At 46.3% G+C, this 15,113-nt stretch overlaps 1 protein-coding gene across 1 annotated transcript in view; it reads right to left on the bottom strand.

Annotated features, from left to right (window-relative positions):
* The window catches only part of RTEL1 (regulator of telomere elongation helicase 1), a gene marked incomplete at its 3' end in the record, with an annotated part of 59,820 nt that extends 45,373 nt beyond the window's left edge, over window positions 1-14,447 (bottom strand). Inside the window, exons 1-5 of the mRNA XM_015414008.1 lie at window positions 14,418-14,447; window positions 5,447-5,645; window positions 4,085-4,178; window positions 2,900-2,954; window positions 1,526-1,586 (exon numbers count right to left, since the gene is read on the bottom strand). Of these exons, the coding sequence (XP_015269494.1) occupies window positions 1,526-1,586; window positions 2,900-2,954; window positions 4,085-4,178; window positions 5,447-5,645; window positions 14,418-14,447 (439 nt within the window). The remainder of the gene's footprint in view (window positions 1-1,525; window positions 1,587-2,899; window positions 2,955-4,084; window positions 4,179-5,446; window positions 5,646-14,417) is intronic.
* Window positions 14,448-15,113: the final 666 nt, after the last annotated feature.

Raw genomic sequence — 15,113 nt, 5'->3', positions numbered from 1 at the left:
AGGTCCCTTCCAACTCTATGATTCTATGAATGGGGGGGGGGGGGGAGACACTGAATTATAGGTCAGAAGCAACTTAATGGCATTTACACACACAAAATCACTAAATTTCATGGCTCTGATTGGATCTCTTCTTGTATTTTCATGATCTCGGCTTGACGTTTACTCTTGGCAGCGGCTGATCAGAGCACATGATTTTTTTTTTTTAATCAGAGCACATGATAAGTGGGATGTAAATCATCCAATGAAGAAAACCAGAGACCTTATCCATTCCCAAATCTCTGGTATTCGTTCTTGCTTCCAGCACTGAGCGTAAGTCATTCTTGCCGTTGTAATCAAATACCATAACAGTGTTCTCTTAGTTACATACACTTCTTCCATTTTAAGACCCAAAAGTAATATTTGAACTGACAAGAAAACCTAACAACAAGGAGGATGAAGAATTTTTTGGAGACTGGGTGGACTTTAAAGAGTATCTAGAGAAACATTGGGATAACAGTTTGTTGTGCTTTGAAAATTATTAAGAATAGAATGAGGAAAAAGTTGAGTAGACGAGGATGGTCGTTAAAGAAATGTTACCTATAAAGTAATAGTTACCTATTAAGTTTTGTTTTGGAGGAAGAAACGGGAAAGTAAAAGAGATTTGGTGGGGGATGGGATCACTGCGGGAAGCCTGAAGAAAGGGAGGGAGGGTGGAAAGGAAAAGGGCTATATTGGAAATGAGGGATTGTTATAATATTGGACATGTTGTTATATCCCGATAATAAAATGTTTTTTTTAAAAAAGAAAGAAAGTAAACCAGAGACCTCTGGGATACGGCCGAGGGCTCAGAGATGCCTCTCCCACAGCCCTGGCTCCGTCAACTTGAAGAGAAGAGGAGAAGAGACTGGATTTATACCCCACCATTCACTACCCAGAGGAGTCCCAGAGCGGCTTACAAACTCCTTTCCCTTCCCCTCCCCACAACAGACACCCTGGGAGGTAGGTGGGGCTGAGAGAGCTCTGACATAAACGGCTCTTTTTCAAGGACAGCTCTTATCAGAACTACGGCTTGCCCAAGGTCATTCAGCCAGGTGCAAGTGGAGGAGTGGGGAATCAAACCCGGTTCTCCCAGATTAGAGTCCGCGCACTTAACCACTACATCAAACTGGAGGAAAACCCCCAAAGAGGCCTTGAAAACGAGCAGGCTCTGAATAAGACACAGTGGATGAGCTGAACGCCAGAAAAAGGACGTGCAAAGTAGGTCCTGCTCACTCTTTTCTCTGGACAAAGCTGACATTTTCACAGTCGATATTCAGAGAACTCAATTACCTGGGTCCTACCAGAATACAAAACACCCTCAAGCACGTACAGAGGCAGGCAGGTTGTAGAAACTAATCTTGCTGGTAAGAAAATTGTACAGCCCCATCGAAAATGTCATTATGAAGGCTGGCAAGCTTGTGCTAAAGCGTGTAACAGAAATCCTTATACAGATCTCACCCATCATTAGAACCAAGTGAGAACTGCTTTCACAGACGCTGATTCCTACCTTCCACGTTGTTATAGAAATAGCACGAGCGGGTCGCTACTTTCATACGGCACAAGTGGATCTGCAAGACAATTGAAAACAAATCAGCCAGTATCATAGGGCCCCTGTATAAATCGATGGTGCGACCTCATTTGGAGTACTGTGCACAGTTCTGGTCACCACACTTCAAAAAGGATATTGTAGCATTGGGGAAAGTGCAGGAAAGGGCAACTAGAATGATAGAAGGGTTGGAACACTTTCCGACGGCTGAGGGGTGACATGATTGAGGTTTATAAGATTATGCATGAGACAGAGCAGGCGGAGAAAGAAGTCCTTTTCTCCCTTTCTCACAACACAAGAACTCGTGGGCACTCCATGAAATTGCTGAGCAGTCGGGTTAGAACGGATAAAACGCCATAAAATGTCATGCCAGGTACCGGAGATAGAAACTGTATAAAGGACAGCAGCTGATTAGCTCCGAATTGGTGTCTCCTCACGGCAAGGCCCCGAGGGCTGGGAGGAGTCCAGAGGAAAACCCATACGGGCAGACTGGAGAGCTAGCAGTGCAGCACTGGGCAGATGCTCCCAAGATGCTTGACTGCTGCAGACGAGGCTGTTCCGCCATGCTGAAGCCACAATGGAGTGGCTCCGCCCACTGGCCCCCCAGTACTCCCTCCCTTGCATTGGTTGCTTGCGGGCCGCATAAGAGCCCTGGACGGGCCTGATCCGGCCCCCGGGCCTTATGTTTCACACCCCAGCTCTAAAGAAAAAACAAATAAATGGGATAAAAATGTAATACACGCAAAACCCGAATATGCTGAAGACGGTAAAAAAGTAGTGCGCGTCCTGAGCAGACAAGTCGCAAAAGCCAAAGACGGTGAAATAAAACGAAGCAAGCAATGATCATTTGTAGAATGTGGCATTTAATGGGAACTCAAATGGAATTAACGGCACAGAAACCCTACTGGCATTGCACGGCACAGCTCGGCAACTGTGAGCTTAAACGGAGACAGCAGTTAATTCTCTTGTTTAATTACATCCCCCAGCATAGGCCAAGCTTCCTCCACAACACCCATACACAGAAAAAAAGAGTCTTCCCTCCCCTGTTGAGGGAGAATTACAACATGGCAGCTGCTTCCCCGTGACTGGATGAGCTACTGGCCTGAGGCTAACCTGCCAGTGGTTTCAGGAAGAAGAGCGCACAAAGGGCACAGAACGCACAGCGGGGCTACAGGACCAGCAGTCCACAAGACAACCACAGACTACAGCAACGGAATGTATCGCCACTGGCCAATGGCAACCCTGTTTAGGCCAGATTCAGCGAATGGACCAACAAACCCCAGCATAAACGAGTCAATACGCACGATCTGTGTAATTTTGCTTGTATATTCTCACCTGCAGGTAGTTACTTTCTTGCTTTTTAACTTCAGGGTGGATGCACAGTTGTTCTCTAGAACCGAACACACACACTTTGGGCCTGTTTACGCAGGGTGGAGAACATTGACATTTTAAAAACACGGTCATTTAAAAAAAAAAAAGCATATGATCAAGAACAGGACACTGAAGAGCGACATTGCTGAGGAGGGTGTGTGCGGCTCAGTGGAAGAGCCCGTGCTTGACATGCAGGGATGTCCGAAGTTCAATCCTGGGCATCTCCAGTTAAAGGACTTGGCGGTAGGTGATGTGAAAGAACTCAGCCTGAAGCCATGGAGCAATACTCCCTCTAAGCTGTGGAGTCTTGTGAGCAAAAATTCTACTTTGTGAGCTACTCGCATTAATGCTGTGAGCAAGCGATTTGGCCACTGCATACATTAGTTTGCTCTGGAGTCATCCTTCCTGAGCTAAGGCAAAAATGTGTGAGCCGGAGGCTAAAAAACTGTGAGCTAGCTCACACTAACTCAGCTTAGAGGGAACACTGAATTGGTGAGCCATCTTGCAATTCGGCAGTCTCTCTTTTTAATCTCCCTTTGAAATGGCTGCTACTCTTAGGCCAGAAACTGAATGTCTTGGGTAATGCTCTCTCTAAGCTGTGGAGTCTGGTGAGCAAAAATTCTACTTTGTGAGCTACTGGCATTAAAATTGTGAGCGAGCGATTTGGCTACTGCGTACATTAGTTTGCTCTGGAGCCATCCCTTCCTGAGCTGAGACAAAAATGTGTGAGCTGGAGGCTAAAAAAAACGGTGAGCTAGCTCACACTAACTCAGCTTAGAGGGAACAGTGCCCTGGAGAGACGCTCCCGGTCACAGCAGACAATATCGACCTCAATAGACCAAGGGCCTGATTCAGTATAAGGTCGCTTCATGAGTTCATGTATTAAGACACAAGCATGGTGTTCAAATGGCTTAAAGGCAGGAAACAAAAAGGACAGGGCTGGTACTTGCTTTTCGGTATTTCGAGACATTTCCCCCAGCCTTCAGGGAGAGTTTCTTTACCATGCCTACCAAGTGAGTCAGTAACAGCGCTTTCAAAAATCACTATAATCAAGGGCGCCGTGAGAATGAAAAAGGGCCAGACACTTAATCTATCCCAGGTCCTTCTACACGCGCTCAATGAACAGCGGTATCTACAAAATTTCTTTACCTGTAAACGGTGCTCTTTAATTCATTGATGACCTGAGTCAGCTGAGAATGAGTTCTCGAGGCATAAATTATTTTAGGTATGTCAGTGTAATAGGCTGTCAAGTAGAGAAGCAGAGGGGGGGGGGAGAATTAGTTCTTGTTTAGTGCTAAATATATCACCAATCTGCTTCCCCCCCCCTTCTGGTGCTATGGTAACAACTCAGCCTGCGGAGGCAGTGGGAGATTTTACAACCCAACTGCTCACCTAGAGGGAACAAGCAGAGTGCATATTTTTACTGCCTTAAGCAAAAGGGCTCCCCAGGAAGTATCTGCAGACAAACACCTGCAAATGATAGTACAAACTGTCTTGGCTAATGCCATTTAAAGTTAATTAGCGGCAAGGGGTCGCCGGAAGAGAAAAATACACACTGGGGGGCCCCGTGTTTTTCCTCAACTGAATCCAACAGAATAGCCAGCAAAATTATTCACAGGCTCATGTGTTCCTTGCTTTCCCATGCTTTCTGGAATTTTTACAGCCAGGGTACCGGTGCAGGTGATAGAAGGATAACAGATAACAGTACAACCTACTACCTGCCCCCACATCCTGCTCAAAAGAACATAGGAGAAGCCATGTTGGATCAGGCCAGTGGCCCATCCAGTCCGACGCAGTGGCCGAAACCCAGGTGCCATCAGAGCTCCATCAGCAGGGCCAGGACTCCAGAAGCCCTCCCACTGTTGCCCCCCAAGCACCAAGAATACAACGCGTCACTACCCCAGACAAAGTGTTCCATCTATAAGGTAAAGGTAAAGGTTTCCCTTGCTCAAAAGCCAGTCGAATCCGACTCCAGGGGTGCGGTGCTCATCTCCGTTTCCAAGTCAAAGAGCCAGTGCTGTCCAGACATTTCCGTGGTCATGTGGCTGGCATGACTAGACGCCGAGGGGCACGGGAACACTGTTACCTTCCCACCGAAGTGGTACCTATTTATCTACTTGCAATTTCTTGCTTTCGAACTGCTAGGTTGGCAGGAGCTGGGGCCAGAGACGGGAGCTCACTCCGTCCTGCGGCACTTGGGTCTCGAACTGCCGAACAAACGACCTTCAGGTCTGCAGTTCAAAGTCTTAACCACTGAGCCACCGCAGCCATCTATACCTTGTGGCTAATAGCCACTCATGGACCTCTGCTCCACATGTTTATCCAGTCCCCTCTTGAAGCTATCTATACTTGTAGCCACCACTGCTTCCTGCGGCAGTGAATTCCATGAGTTTATTACTCTTCCTATGTAGGTCAGGCACCCCACAGTGAAAGCCTGGAACCCCCCCGCCCTTCTTGTGGCCTCCATGCAACCACAAGACTGTTTGTGACAACACAAGCCACAGGACTTACCTGGGACATCACCATTTGTGGCAACGTTGCCCCAAGATGACAGAGGTTGGTCAGGGAAGAGCTCCGCTCCGTTAAGTTGCTGACTGATCTTCTTTGCAGAGATGGCATCTTTCAAGTGCTCCCGCCAAGCTAGAGTTGCACATAGGAGACAGAGGGTCTTCCCCGTGCCGGTGGGACTCTCCAAAATCCCATTCACTTGCTTGAATAATAGTGAAAGAAACAAGAGGAAAATGAGCTGGAATACACTGGATATTCGCCTACATGGCAGCCGGCTGAAAAATGACTCCTCAAAGAGACCGTTGTGGAAAGTGCCCGTCAAGCTGTAGCTGACTTACGGTGACCCCGCAGGGTTTTCAAAGCAAGAGACATTCAGAGGTGGTTTTGCCACTGCCTGCCTCTGCACAGTAACCCTGGTATTCCTTGGCGGTCTCCCATCCAAGAACTAACCAGGGCTGACCCTGCTTAGCTTTTGAGATCTGGTGAAATCAGGGTAGCCTGGGCTATCCAGGTCAGGGCCTGATGGAGATATCGGCTAATTTTCCTCTTGGTCTCCAATGTAGTCAAGGAAGCTAACACTTTAGGCAGAAAAATTCTCTTAAAGGAGACCAGTTTCTTGACACAGTGTTAGAAGGTATCCTAGAGGTCACCTACTCCAACCCCCTTGGCTCACTGTGGGAATTAGTCAACTGCAGCACTGCACTCTGCTTTAAAAAGCATACGCCTTTAAAAATGTTTTTTAAATTATTGAAAAAAGCATTTACAGGAGAAATCCTTGTGGGGCTAGCCTGCGCCAACCAGGTCAACACAAGAGATGTTCACAAGTGGTTAGCCATTGCCTACCTCTGTGTAGCAACCCTGGACTTCTCTGGCGGTCTCCTGTCCAAGTCCTAACCAGGGCCAACCCTGCTTAGCTTCTGAGATCTCTTGAGATCGGGCTAGCCTGGATCATTCAGGTCAGGGCCAGAAAGACTGTACCCGTGTCAAAAGAAACAACTACACTTCTTAGCTTCCCCAATGACACTGCACACCCAAAGATGAAGGAAACAATATGAGCTTTAGTGTGAGAAGTTTCCAAACGATGCTCTGCAGAAGTGCAGAGTCCCCCATGAGACTGCACAGAGACCACAACAGAGAAAACAAGGCAAGTAAAACCCCTCACAGCTCCCAGTGGGCCTTCTCTGGGCATCTCTCATCTGCACTCATATGTCCCATCTTCATCTGTCCCACTCATATGTCCCATCTTGGGAGCCAGTTTGGTGTAGTGGTTAAGTGCGCGGACTCTAATCTGGGAGAACCAGGTTTGATTCTCCACTCCTCCACTTGCACCTGGCTGGATGACCTCAGGCAAGCCATAGTTCTGTCAGAACTGTTCTCTCAAGAATAGTTCTGTCAGAGCTCTCTCAGCCCCACCTACCTCATCTTGGGAGCCAGTTTGGTGTAGTGGTTAAGTGCGCGGACTCTAATCTGGGAGAACCAGGTTTGATTCTCCATTCCTCCACTTGCACCTGGCTGGATGACCTCAGGCAAGCCATAGTTCTGTCAGAACTGTTCTCTCAAGAATAGTTCTGTCAGAGCTCTCTCAACCCCACCAACCTCACAGGGTATCTGTGGTGGGGAGGGGAAGGGAAAGGAGTTTGTAAGCCGCTCTGAGACTCCGAGTAAAGGGCGGGGTATAAATCAATAAAGGAATAAAGGAACCCTTCTTCAGGTCTTGCAAACTGAAGGCCATGGTTTCCTTTATTGAGCTCCACCTGCACCTGCTGGATGACCTTGGGCAAGCCCTAGTTCTGATAAGAGCTGTCCTTGAAAAAGAGCAGTTTCTGTCAGAGCTCTCTCAACCCCACCAACCTCACAGGGTATCTGTGGTGGGGAGGGGAAGGGAAAGGAGTTCGTAAGCCGCTCTGAGACTCCGAGTAAAGGGCGGGGTATAAATCCAATCTCTTCTTCTTCTTCTAATCCATCTCATGTTAGGTCTTCCTCTTTTCCCATCGCCTTCAACTTTTATTAGCATTATAGCAGCTGGTATTTTCATGGTGTGGGGGTAAATAACTTCCCCTGGTAAATAACACAGGCCTGTAGCTACAGTGGGGCTTTGGGGGGCACCAGTCCCTTTCTTAAAGGCACAGTCTGGCAAGAATTTCTTCTGTAAGTGCTTTTTTTCAATCATTTAAAAACATTTTAAAAGGCGTATGCTTTTTTAAAGCAGAGTGGGGTGCTGTAGTTGACGAATTCCCGCACTGAGCAAGGGGGTTGGAGTAGGTGACCTCTTGGATCCCTTCAAACACTGTGTCAAAAAACTGGTCTCCTTTCAGAGAGTTTTTCTGCCTAAAGTGTTAGCTTCCTTGACTACAGATGTCATCACCCCCACCTGCTGGCTTGTTATCAGAATTGTTGCTTAGGCTGGCAGACGTGATTAACTTGTAGTAGCTGAGAACTGTCACCTAAAGTGGTTGACAGCTTGTGATTTAGAGACCTAGAGATCTTTAATAACATCTAATTAAACCTCTACGAAAGGACAGGATATTTTTTTCCTCCGGGAAGCTGGCAACCCTGTCATAACAGTCGTTACCTCCCCCTCCACCCCACCTTACTATCCTGTTGCCTGCCTCCTTTGCATCACTGCATCTGTCTGCATGTTCCTCCCTCAGCCCACATCTCTTTCTCCTGCTGGAAGGAGAGTGCCCGGGGGTTATCGTAGGTCCTTTCTTAACGTTCCAAGCACAGAAGCAGAGCCAGAGAAGCCCCTGGGGTTCAAGTTACCTTGCTCCTTTTCCCCGGTCTGGGCAATGTAAGCCAGAAAGAAGGCATTATCTGTAGATCTTAATGTCACAGAATCTTAACTGAATAAAACAGTTTAACATTCTGTTTTGGGGTCCTGTTAATACTCTAGCAAAGACTCACTGCAGATTAAACTGCACGCTAAAAATAGGAGAGAAAACACACTGCTTGGCCAGATCAAATCTTCCTTGCTGCTTGAAGAAGAAGAAGAAGAGATTGGATTTATACCCCGCCCTTTACTCGGAGTCTCAGAGTGGCTTACAGACTCCTTTCCCTTCCCCTCCCCACCACAGACACCCTGTGAGGTAGGTGGGGCTGAGAGAGGTCTTTCGAGGACTGCCCTTTCAAGGTCAACTCTTGTCAGAACTATGGCTTGCCCAAGGTCATCCAGCAGCTGCAAGCGGAGGTGTGGGGAATCAAACCCGGTTCTCTCACATTAGAGTCCGCACACTTAACCACTACACCAAACTGGCTCTCAAGTAGGTTCCAAGTGCCTTATTACAACATAAGATTCACAAAACAATAAAAGCGATAAAAACCAATGAAACAACAGATGGCACAATAAGCAATAACAACAAAGAACCCATGCCTCGGGTCAGGTGAATAAGAAGCTCCAGTGCCCAAATAATGTTATCTAAAGCAGCAGGCACTGAGAAGAGGCCAGAATGGTTGAACGTCCACCGCCTCAACCAAAAACCTGGTGGACCAGCTCCGCTTTCCAGACCCTGTGAAAAGCCAGTTTGGTGTAGTAGCTAAGTGCACGGACTCTGATCTGGGAGAACCTGGTTTGATTCTCCACTCCTCCACTTGCACCTGCTGATGTGACCTTGGGTCAGTCACAAGCTCTGGCACACCTGCTCCTGAAAGAGCCGTTTCTGTCAGAGTTCTCTCAGCCCCACCCACCTCACAGGGTGTCTGTTGTGGGGAGGGGAAGGGAAAGGCGTTTGTAAGCCGCTCTGAGACTCCAAGTGAAGGGCGGGGTATAAATCCAATATCCTCCTCTTCTTCTTCTTTCTTCTTCTTTCTTCTTCTTCCTTCTTCTTCTTCCTTCTTCTTCTTCCTTCTTCTTCTTCTTCTTCTTCTTCTTCTTCTTCCCCACTGTCAGCAAGCTGCCATAAGGTACTGTGCTATTCAGTGTATATAGACCCATGCTCTGTCCATCCCCCACTTGCTTTCCCTCAGTAGGTGTTTACTGTCTTCTTTTGCTACAAAGGCGTAACTGCTCAAGGTCGACCAGCTGGTGGTAGGGAGATGTTATGGCATAGCTTCGCTTATCATGTATCCTTTGCCTGAGAACTGAACTTATGTTTATGGGTTAGGACCGTTGCGTTTCCAAGGGTTTTGGCGCTCGTTTTCTATTCCATCCCGCCAGCGGGAAGTTGGCTCATTGGTTCTACCTGGGTTCAAGTTCCTTTATTATGTTTCCCTATGAGACTTGTAGTCATTACTAACAATGCTTTTGTTCCTGATATAACCACTGCTTCATAATAAATTCGACTTTGTTCATCAACCGTGGATTTATTTCGAATGCTTGGGGAATCGGACACCCACTCTTCTACTTGCACCTGGCTGGAGTGACCTTGGGCAAGCCATAGTTCTGGCACAGCTGTTCTTGAAAAAGAGCAGTTTCTGTCAGAGCTCTCTCAGCCCCGCCTACCTCACAGGGTGTGTCTGTTGTGGGGAGGGGAAGGGAAAGGAGTTTGTAAGCCGCTCTGAGACACCTTTGGGTAGTGAAGGGCAGGGTATAAATACAAACTCTTCTTCTTCTCTTCTAATAGGTCCCGCAAGGCCCTTATCTCGGGTGGAGGCATGTTCCACCAGGTTGGGGGCAGGAGCCGAAAGAGCCCTTGCCCTGGTTGAGGCTAAGCGGGCTTCCCTCGGGCCAGGGATCAACAGGAGGTGCTGACTGGAAGAGCATAAAGCTCTCTGGGGCTTATATGGGGAGAGGCGGTCCCCGCAGCCACACAAATATCTATGTGTCTCACAGCCACATGTGGCCCCCATCTGAGGATTTCTATATCCACAGATCGGGGGCCACACAGATGCTAAACAGACTTTTCCGCAAGCTTGGGTTACCAAGGGTCCAACATAGGGACCGCCTTTCCTCATATATACCAGAGAGAGCACTACAGTCGGGGGCCCAACATCGTCTTGTGATTCCAGGCCCCCGAGAGGCCAGGCTTGTGGCAACCAGGGCCAGGGCCTTTTTGGTGGCGGCTCCTACCTGGTGGAATGAGCTCCCGGAGGAGATCAGGGCCCTGCGGGACCTTTCACAGTTCCGCAGGGCCTGCAAGACGGGGCTCTTCCGCCAGGCTTTTAATTAGGAGCCGCCACTACCACCTTTACCAACAACCACAAGGGACGGCCCAGTGTAAAACTTTACAGTACTGTGATGGATCTGACCTGGGTTAATATCCCCTGGGTTAATATTCTTAAGCCTTCATCTTGATTTGATTGCAGCAATAAGATCACTGAGCACTTTATTAATGTTAAATTGATTGTTTTACTTTGCTTTTAATGTTTTACACTGGCACTTGTTGTGAGCCGCCCTGAGCCCGCTTGTGGGGAGGGCGGGATTAAAATGTGAGAAATAAATAAATAAATAAAAACCCCAGATGTATAGAAAAATCTGAAATCTTCAAAAAAACAACAACACATCAGGGGTTTAAATCCCCCCCCCCAATGAAAAAGGGCAGAAAATGCACCTACTTTTGACATAGTCACTGGTGGCTGCATTGGTGACCGGGAGCCATGGGAGGCCCAGTGAGAAAGTAGAGGGGGGAGGGGATTCTTCCCCCAACACGAGTCTCACAGGCCCACACTTGTGTTATATCAGCAATCATAGAAGAATTTTTACCCTATTAAGATACAACGCCTTACCCTCAGCCATAATGGAGGCCAGATTTACTAGATCATTGAGGAAAAGTTGTATATGTGGGATGGGATCTGATGAGACATTGGAACATGTAATTTTCGATTGTCTTATATATCATAATATCAGGGAAGTTTTGATCAAGCCTATAGTTAACTCCTTTCCAGGTCGTAATAGAAGGATACTTTTGTCAATTATGCTGGCAGGAGATAATCAAAAGCTGACTGGGATGGTTGCCAAATTTGGTTGGTTGGCATACCAAACTAGGAAAGAGATAAAGTACAGATAGGCCTAAACCTAACTTTTGATCATAATTTTGATTCTATTATTTCTGTATTTTAAAGTTTTTAGATCCTTATTTATAATTTTAGATGCCATTATATTTTATAATTTTACTGCACCCTTAACTGTATTTACTTGTCTTCTATTATACTGGTCTATGACTGTAATAAACTTGATTGATTGTGTTATATGATAGATGCACAGCAAGAATTAGAATTTCTACTGATTTAGGTTCAACTCAGTCTTAAGGCACACATGCCAGAGTTCTCATGGTCCAGACATACTCCTTGCAAGCGGCCATAAATCAATCTGTGCCATTTAATCAACTGGCACTTCAACAGATCCAAGGGGAAATTTCATCAATTCGGCTTACAACAAGGAAAAAAATTATTTACCTCATTTATACTACTTTCCTCACCAAGGGGGACCCCAAAGTGGCCAACATTGTTCCCTTCTCCTCCGTTTTATTCTCACAACAACCCTGTGAGGTTAGGCTGAGAGTGCGTGACAAACGTCACCCAACAAGCTTCCGTGGCAGAGTGAGTCTCCCAGATCCTAGCCCGACACGCTGACCACTACACCGCACTGCCTCTCAGTGCAAGCTTTCACAGTGCAGTGCTCATCAGGCCCACAGAAATAGCTTCCATCACAGCAGCAGCAACCCAATCCCCTTGTTTCCACGACAGATGTTCGGACCTCTTGTGTAGGATAACGATAACACTGAAGATTTCCAAAATAGACATCAAGCACGACGATCCACAGAGGTTTCCTTACAGGGGAGCCAAGTATATAAATACAAGGCCTTGTGTTAATCCTTACAGCTCAAGAACAGATTGTAGGAACAGAAGGACCACTTAGTTGCTTCTCTCCCCTTTTCTCTCTCTCTCTCTCCTCTCCCTTGAGTAGAACCCCTCCTACCCACCTCTCTTCAAACAGGATCTAATATGAATCTTCCAGGCGCTGAAAGGAGGCGGGTTTTGAAGAACAGCCTCTTTTCAGGAAGTGTTAAGCACGTTTTTGAGTGCTCAGAAATGCATCTGTTCTGCACAGTATAAAAATATCTATGAAATTCAAGTCTGTGTGCGTAGCTGGACCAATTTCAGCTGATGAAAAGTTCACGCAAGCTCTCCAATTATGAAGAATGGTTATTTATATATACTTTTCCCTAAATGCTCAAAGCCCCTCACATTCATATGTCAGTAACCTTTACAACAACAACAACCCTAAAAGAAGGGGAAGTATTACTATTATCACCATGGGTGAAGGCCGTCGAGCAAGGTCACTACTTTCCTCACCAAGGGGGACCCCAAAGTGGCCAACATTGTTCCCTTCTCCTCCGTTTTATTCTCACAACAACCCTGTGAGGTTAGGCTGAGAGTGCGTGACAAACGTCACCCAACAAGCTTCCGTGGCAGAGTGAGTCTCCCAGATCCTAGCCCGACACGCTGACCACTACACCGCACTGCCTCTCAGTGCAAGCTTTCACAGTGCAGTGCTCATCAGGCCCACAGAAATAGCTTCCATCACAGCAGCAGCAACCCAATCCCCTTGTTTCCACGACAGATGTTCGGACCTCTTGTGTAGGATAACGATAACACTGAAGATTTCCAAAATAGACATCAAGCACGACGATCCACAGAGGTTTCCTTACAGGGGAGCCAAGTATATAAATACAAGGCCTTGTGTTAATCCTTACAGCTCAAGAACAGATTGTAGGAACAGAAGGACCACTTAGTTGCTTCTCTCCCCTTTTCTCTCTCTCTCTCTCCTCTCCCTTGAGTAGAACCCCTCCTACCCACCTCTCTTCAAACAGGATCTAATATGAATCTTCCAGGCGCTGAAAGGAGGCGGGTTTTGAAGAACAGCCTCTTTTCAGGAAGTGCTAAGCACGTTTTTGAGTGCTCAGAAATGCATCTGTTCTGCACAGTATAAAAATATCTATGAAATTCAAGTCTGTGTGTGTAGCTGGACCAATTTCAGCTGATGAAAAGTGCACGCAAGCTCTCCAATTATGAAGAATGGTTATTTATATATACTTTTTCCTAAATGCTCAAAGCCCCTCACATTCATATGTCAGTAACCTTTACAACAACAACTCTAAAAGAAGGGGAAGTATTGCTTCTATCACCATGGGTGAAGGCCGTCGGGTAAGGTCATGGATGAGCTGAGATCTCACCCATCTACATTCAACTCTTAATCTTGCTAGGCTTGGGGCAATTCTACATATCGGCCATAATTGTTCTATCCTGAAAGTTCAATCCCTGACTTTGCCTCAGTCACTCTCTTAGCCTAACCTGCCCCCACAGGCTTGTTGCTATGAGAATAAAACAGAAGAGGGGAGAATACTCCGTCGGGAAGAAAACTGGAGTATAAATATATACATAGTAGAAAGATGGCTACGTAGCTATACAGAGAATGCAAAACCAGCAACAAATGCCAACAGAAGCTTCTTTTGGGGTTTTCGTTTACTGAAAAGACATTCGCCCAATTAAAGAGCAAACAAATAGGAGACCACCTGTCTCTTTTATTCTGAACTAAATGGACAACAGTTGTGTATAGAAAGCTCTCTTTGCTCACGCGTAGACAATTATTACCAAGTTTATATTGCATTCTCTGGAGACACAAGCAGAATTAAACGTCTAAACTAAAACTCGATTCTGGAAAGTCATTTTGAAATAGTATATTTTCACATTCATTTGAAACACACCCGCATTATGAATGATCAACAGTCTCAAGGTGTTATTCAAGATGGGTAGCCGTGTTAGTCTTTCTATAGCAGTAGAAAAGAGCAAGAGTCCAGTAGCACCAAGATCATACCGTCACATATTTTGTCTTCAAGGTCTTATTCAGACACTGTACACACATCATAAACAGAACAATTTCAGTTGTCTGTGAAGAAATTTTTGGACCTTTAGACAAGTCAGTTGTTGAGTCTTAATTACAGATGCTAAACTTCCTTCCCATTTTCCAAACGCTTTCTAAATGTAGGTCCAAAAGTAGAAACCAGAACTTGTATCTGTGATGCCTGACAATACTTACCTTTTGTAGACATTCCAGCACTTTGGACATGTAAGCTTCCTGGCATAGATAGGGTTGAAACGGGAAGTCCACAGTAATGCCGTTTAGTTTTATTTGGGGCATATTTCATCTGATGCACCAGGATATTAGCACCTAAAAGCAAAAGCACACTTAAGTAAAACAGACCTGTTTGCTGAAGACAGATCAACAGGTAGCCGTGTTTCTCTGTCTGTAGCAGTAGAAAAGAGCAGGAGTCCAGTAGCACCTTTAAGACTAACAAAATTTGCGGCAGGGGATGAGCTTTCGTGAGTCACTTGCTCACTTCTTCAGATACAGCAAATGACAACAGCAGGTGAATGATTGGTCACACCTGCTATTGTTATTCACCTGCTATACTCATTTGGCACCTGAACTCAGTCTGCTCTCCAAGATATAAGGACAGATGGACTTGAGTCATATTCTAGCTGTATCTGAAAAAGTGAGCAGTGACTCACCCTGCCACAATTTTTTTAGTCTTTTAGGTGCTACTGGGCTCTTGCTCTTTGTGCAAAATCCACACAGGTAGAAATCTCCTCTTCCAAGTTCCAATTGAATGAAGATGTGGACTGGACTTGCTGCTTATGAACATCTGTATCTGGTTTCTGTAAAAAAAAATTTTTTTACTGACCTGTCCCCCCCCCCCCCTAAGAGTTTCCTGGTCTTTCTCCCCTCTCCACC

Source organism: Gekko japonicus, unplaced genomic scaffold (genome assembly GCF_001447785.1).
Source record: "Gekko japonicus isolate JY-2015 unplaced genomic scaffold, Gekko_japonicus_V1.1 scaffold2433, whole genome shotgun sequence".
In the NCBI taxonomy this organism is placed as follows: Eukaryota; Metazoa; Chordata; class Lepidosauria; order Squamata; family Gekkonidae; genus Gekko; species Gekko japonicus.
Note: the sequence above shows the minus strand (reverse complement) of the source record. Positions and strands in the feature narration are given on the sequence as shown.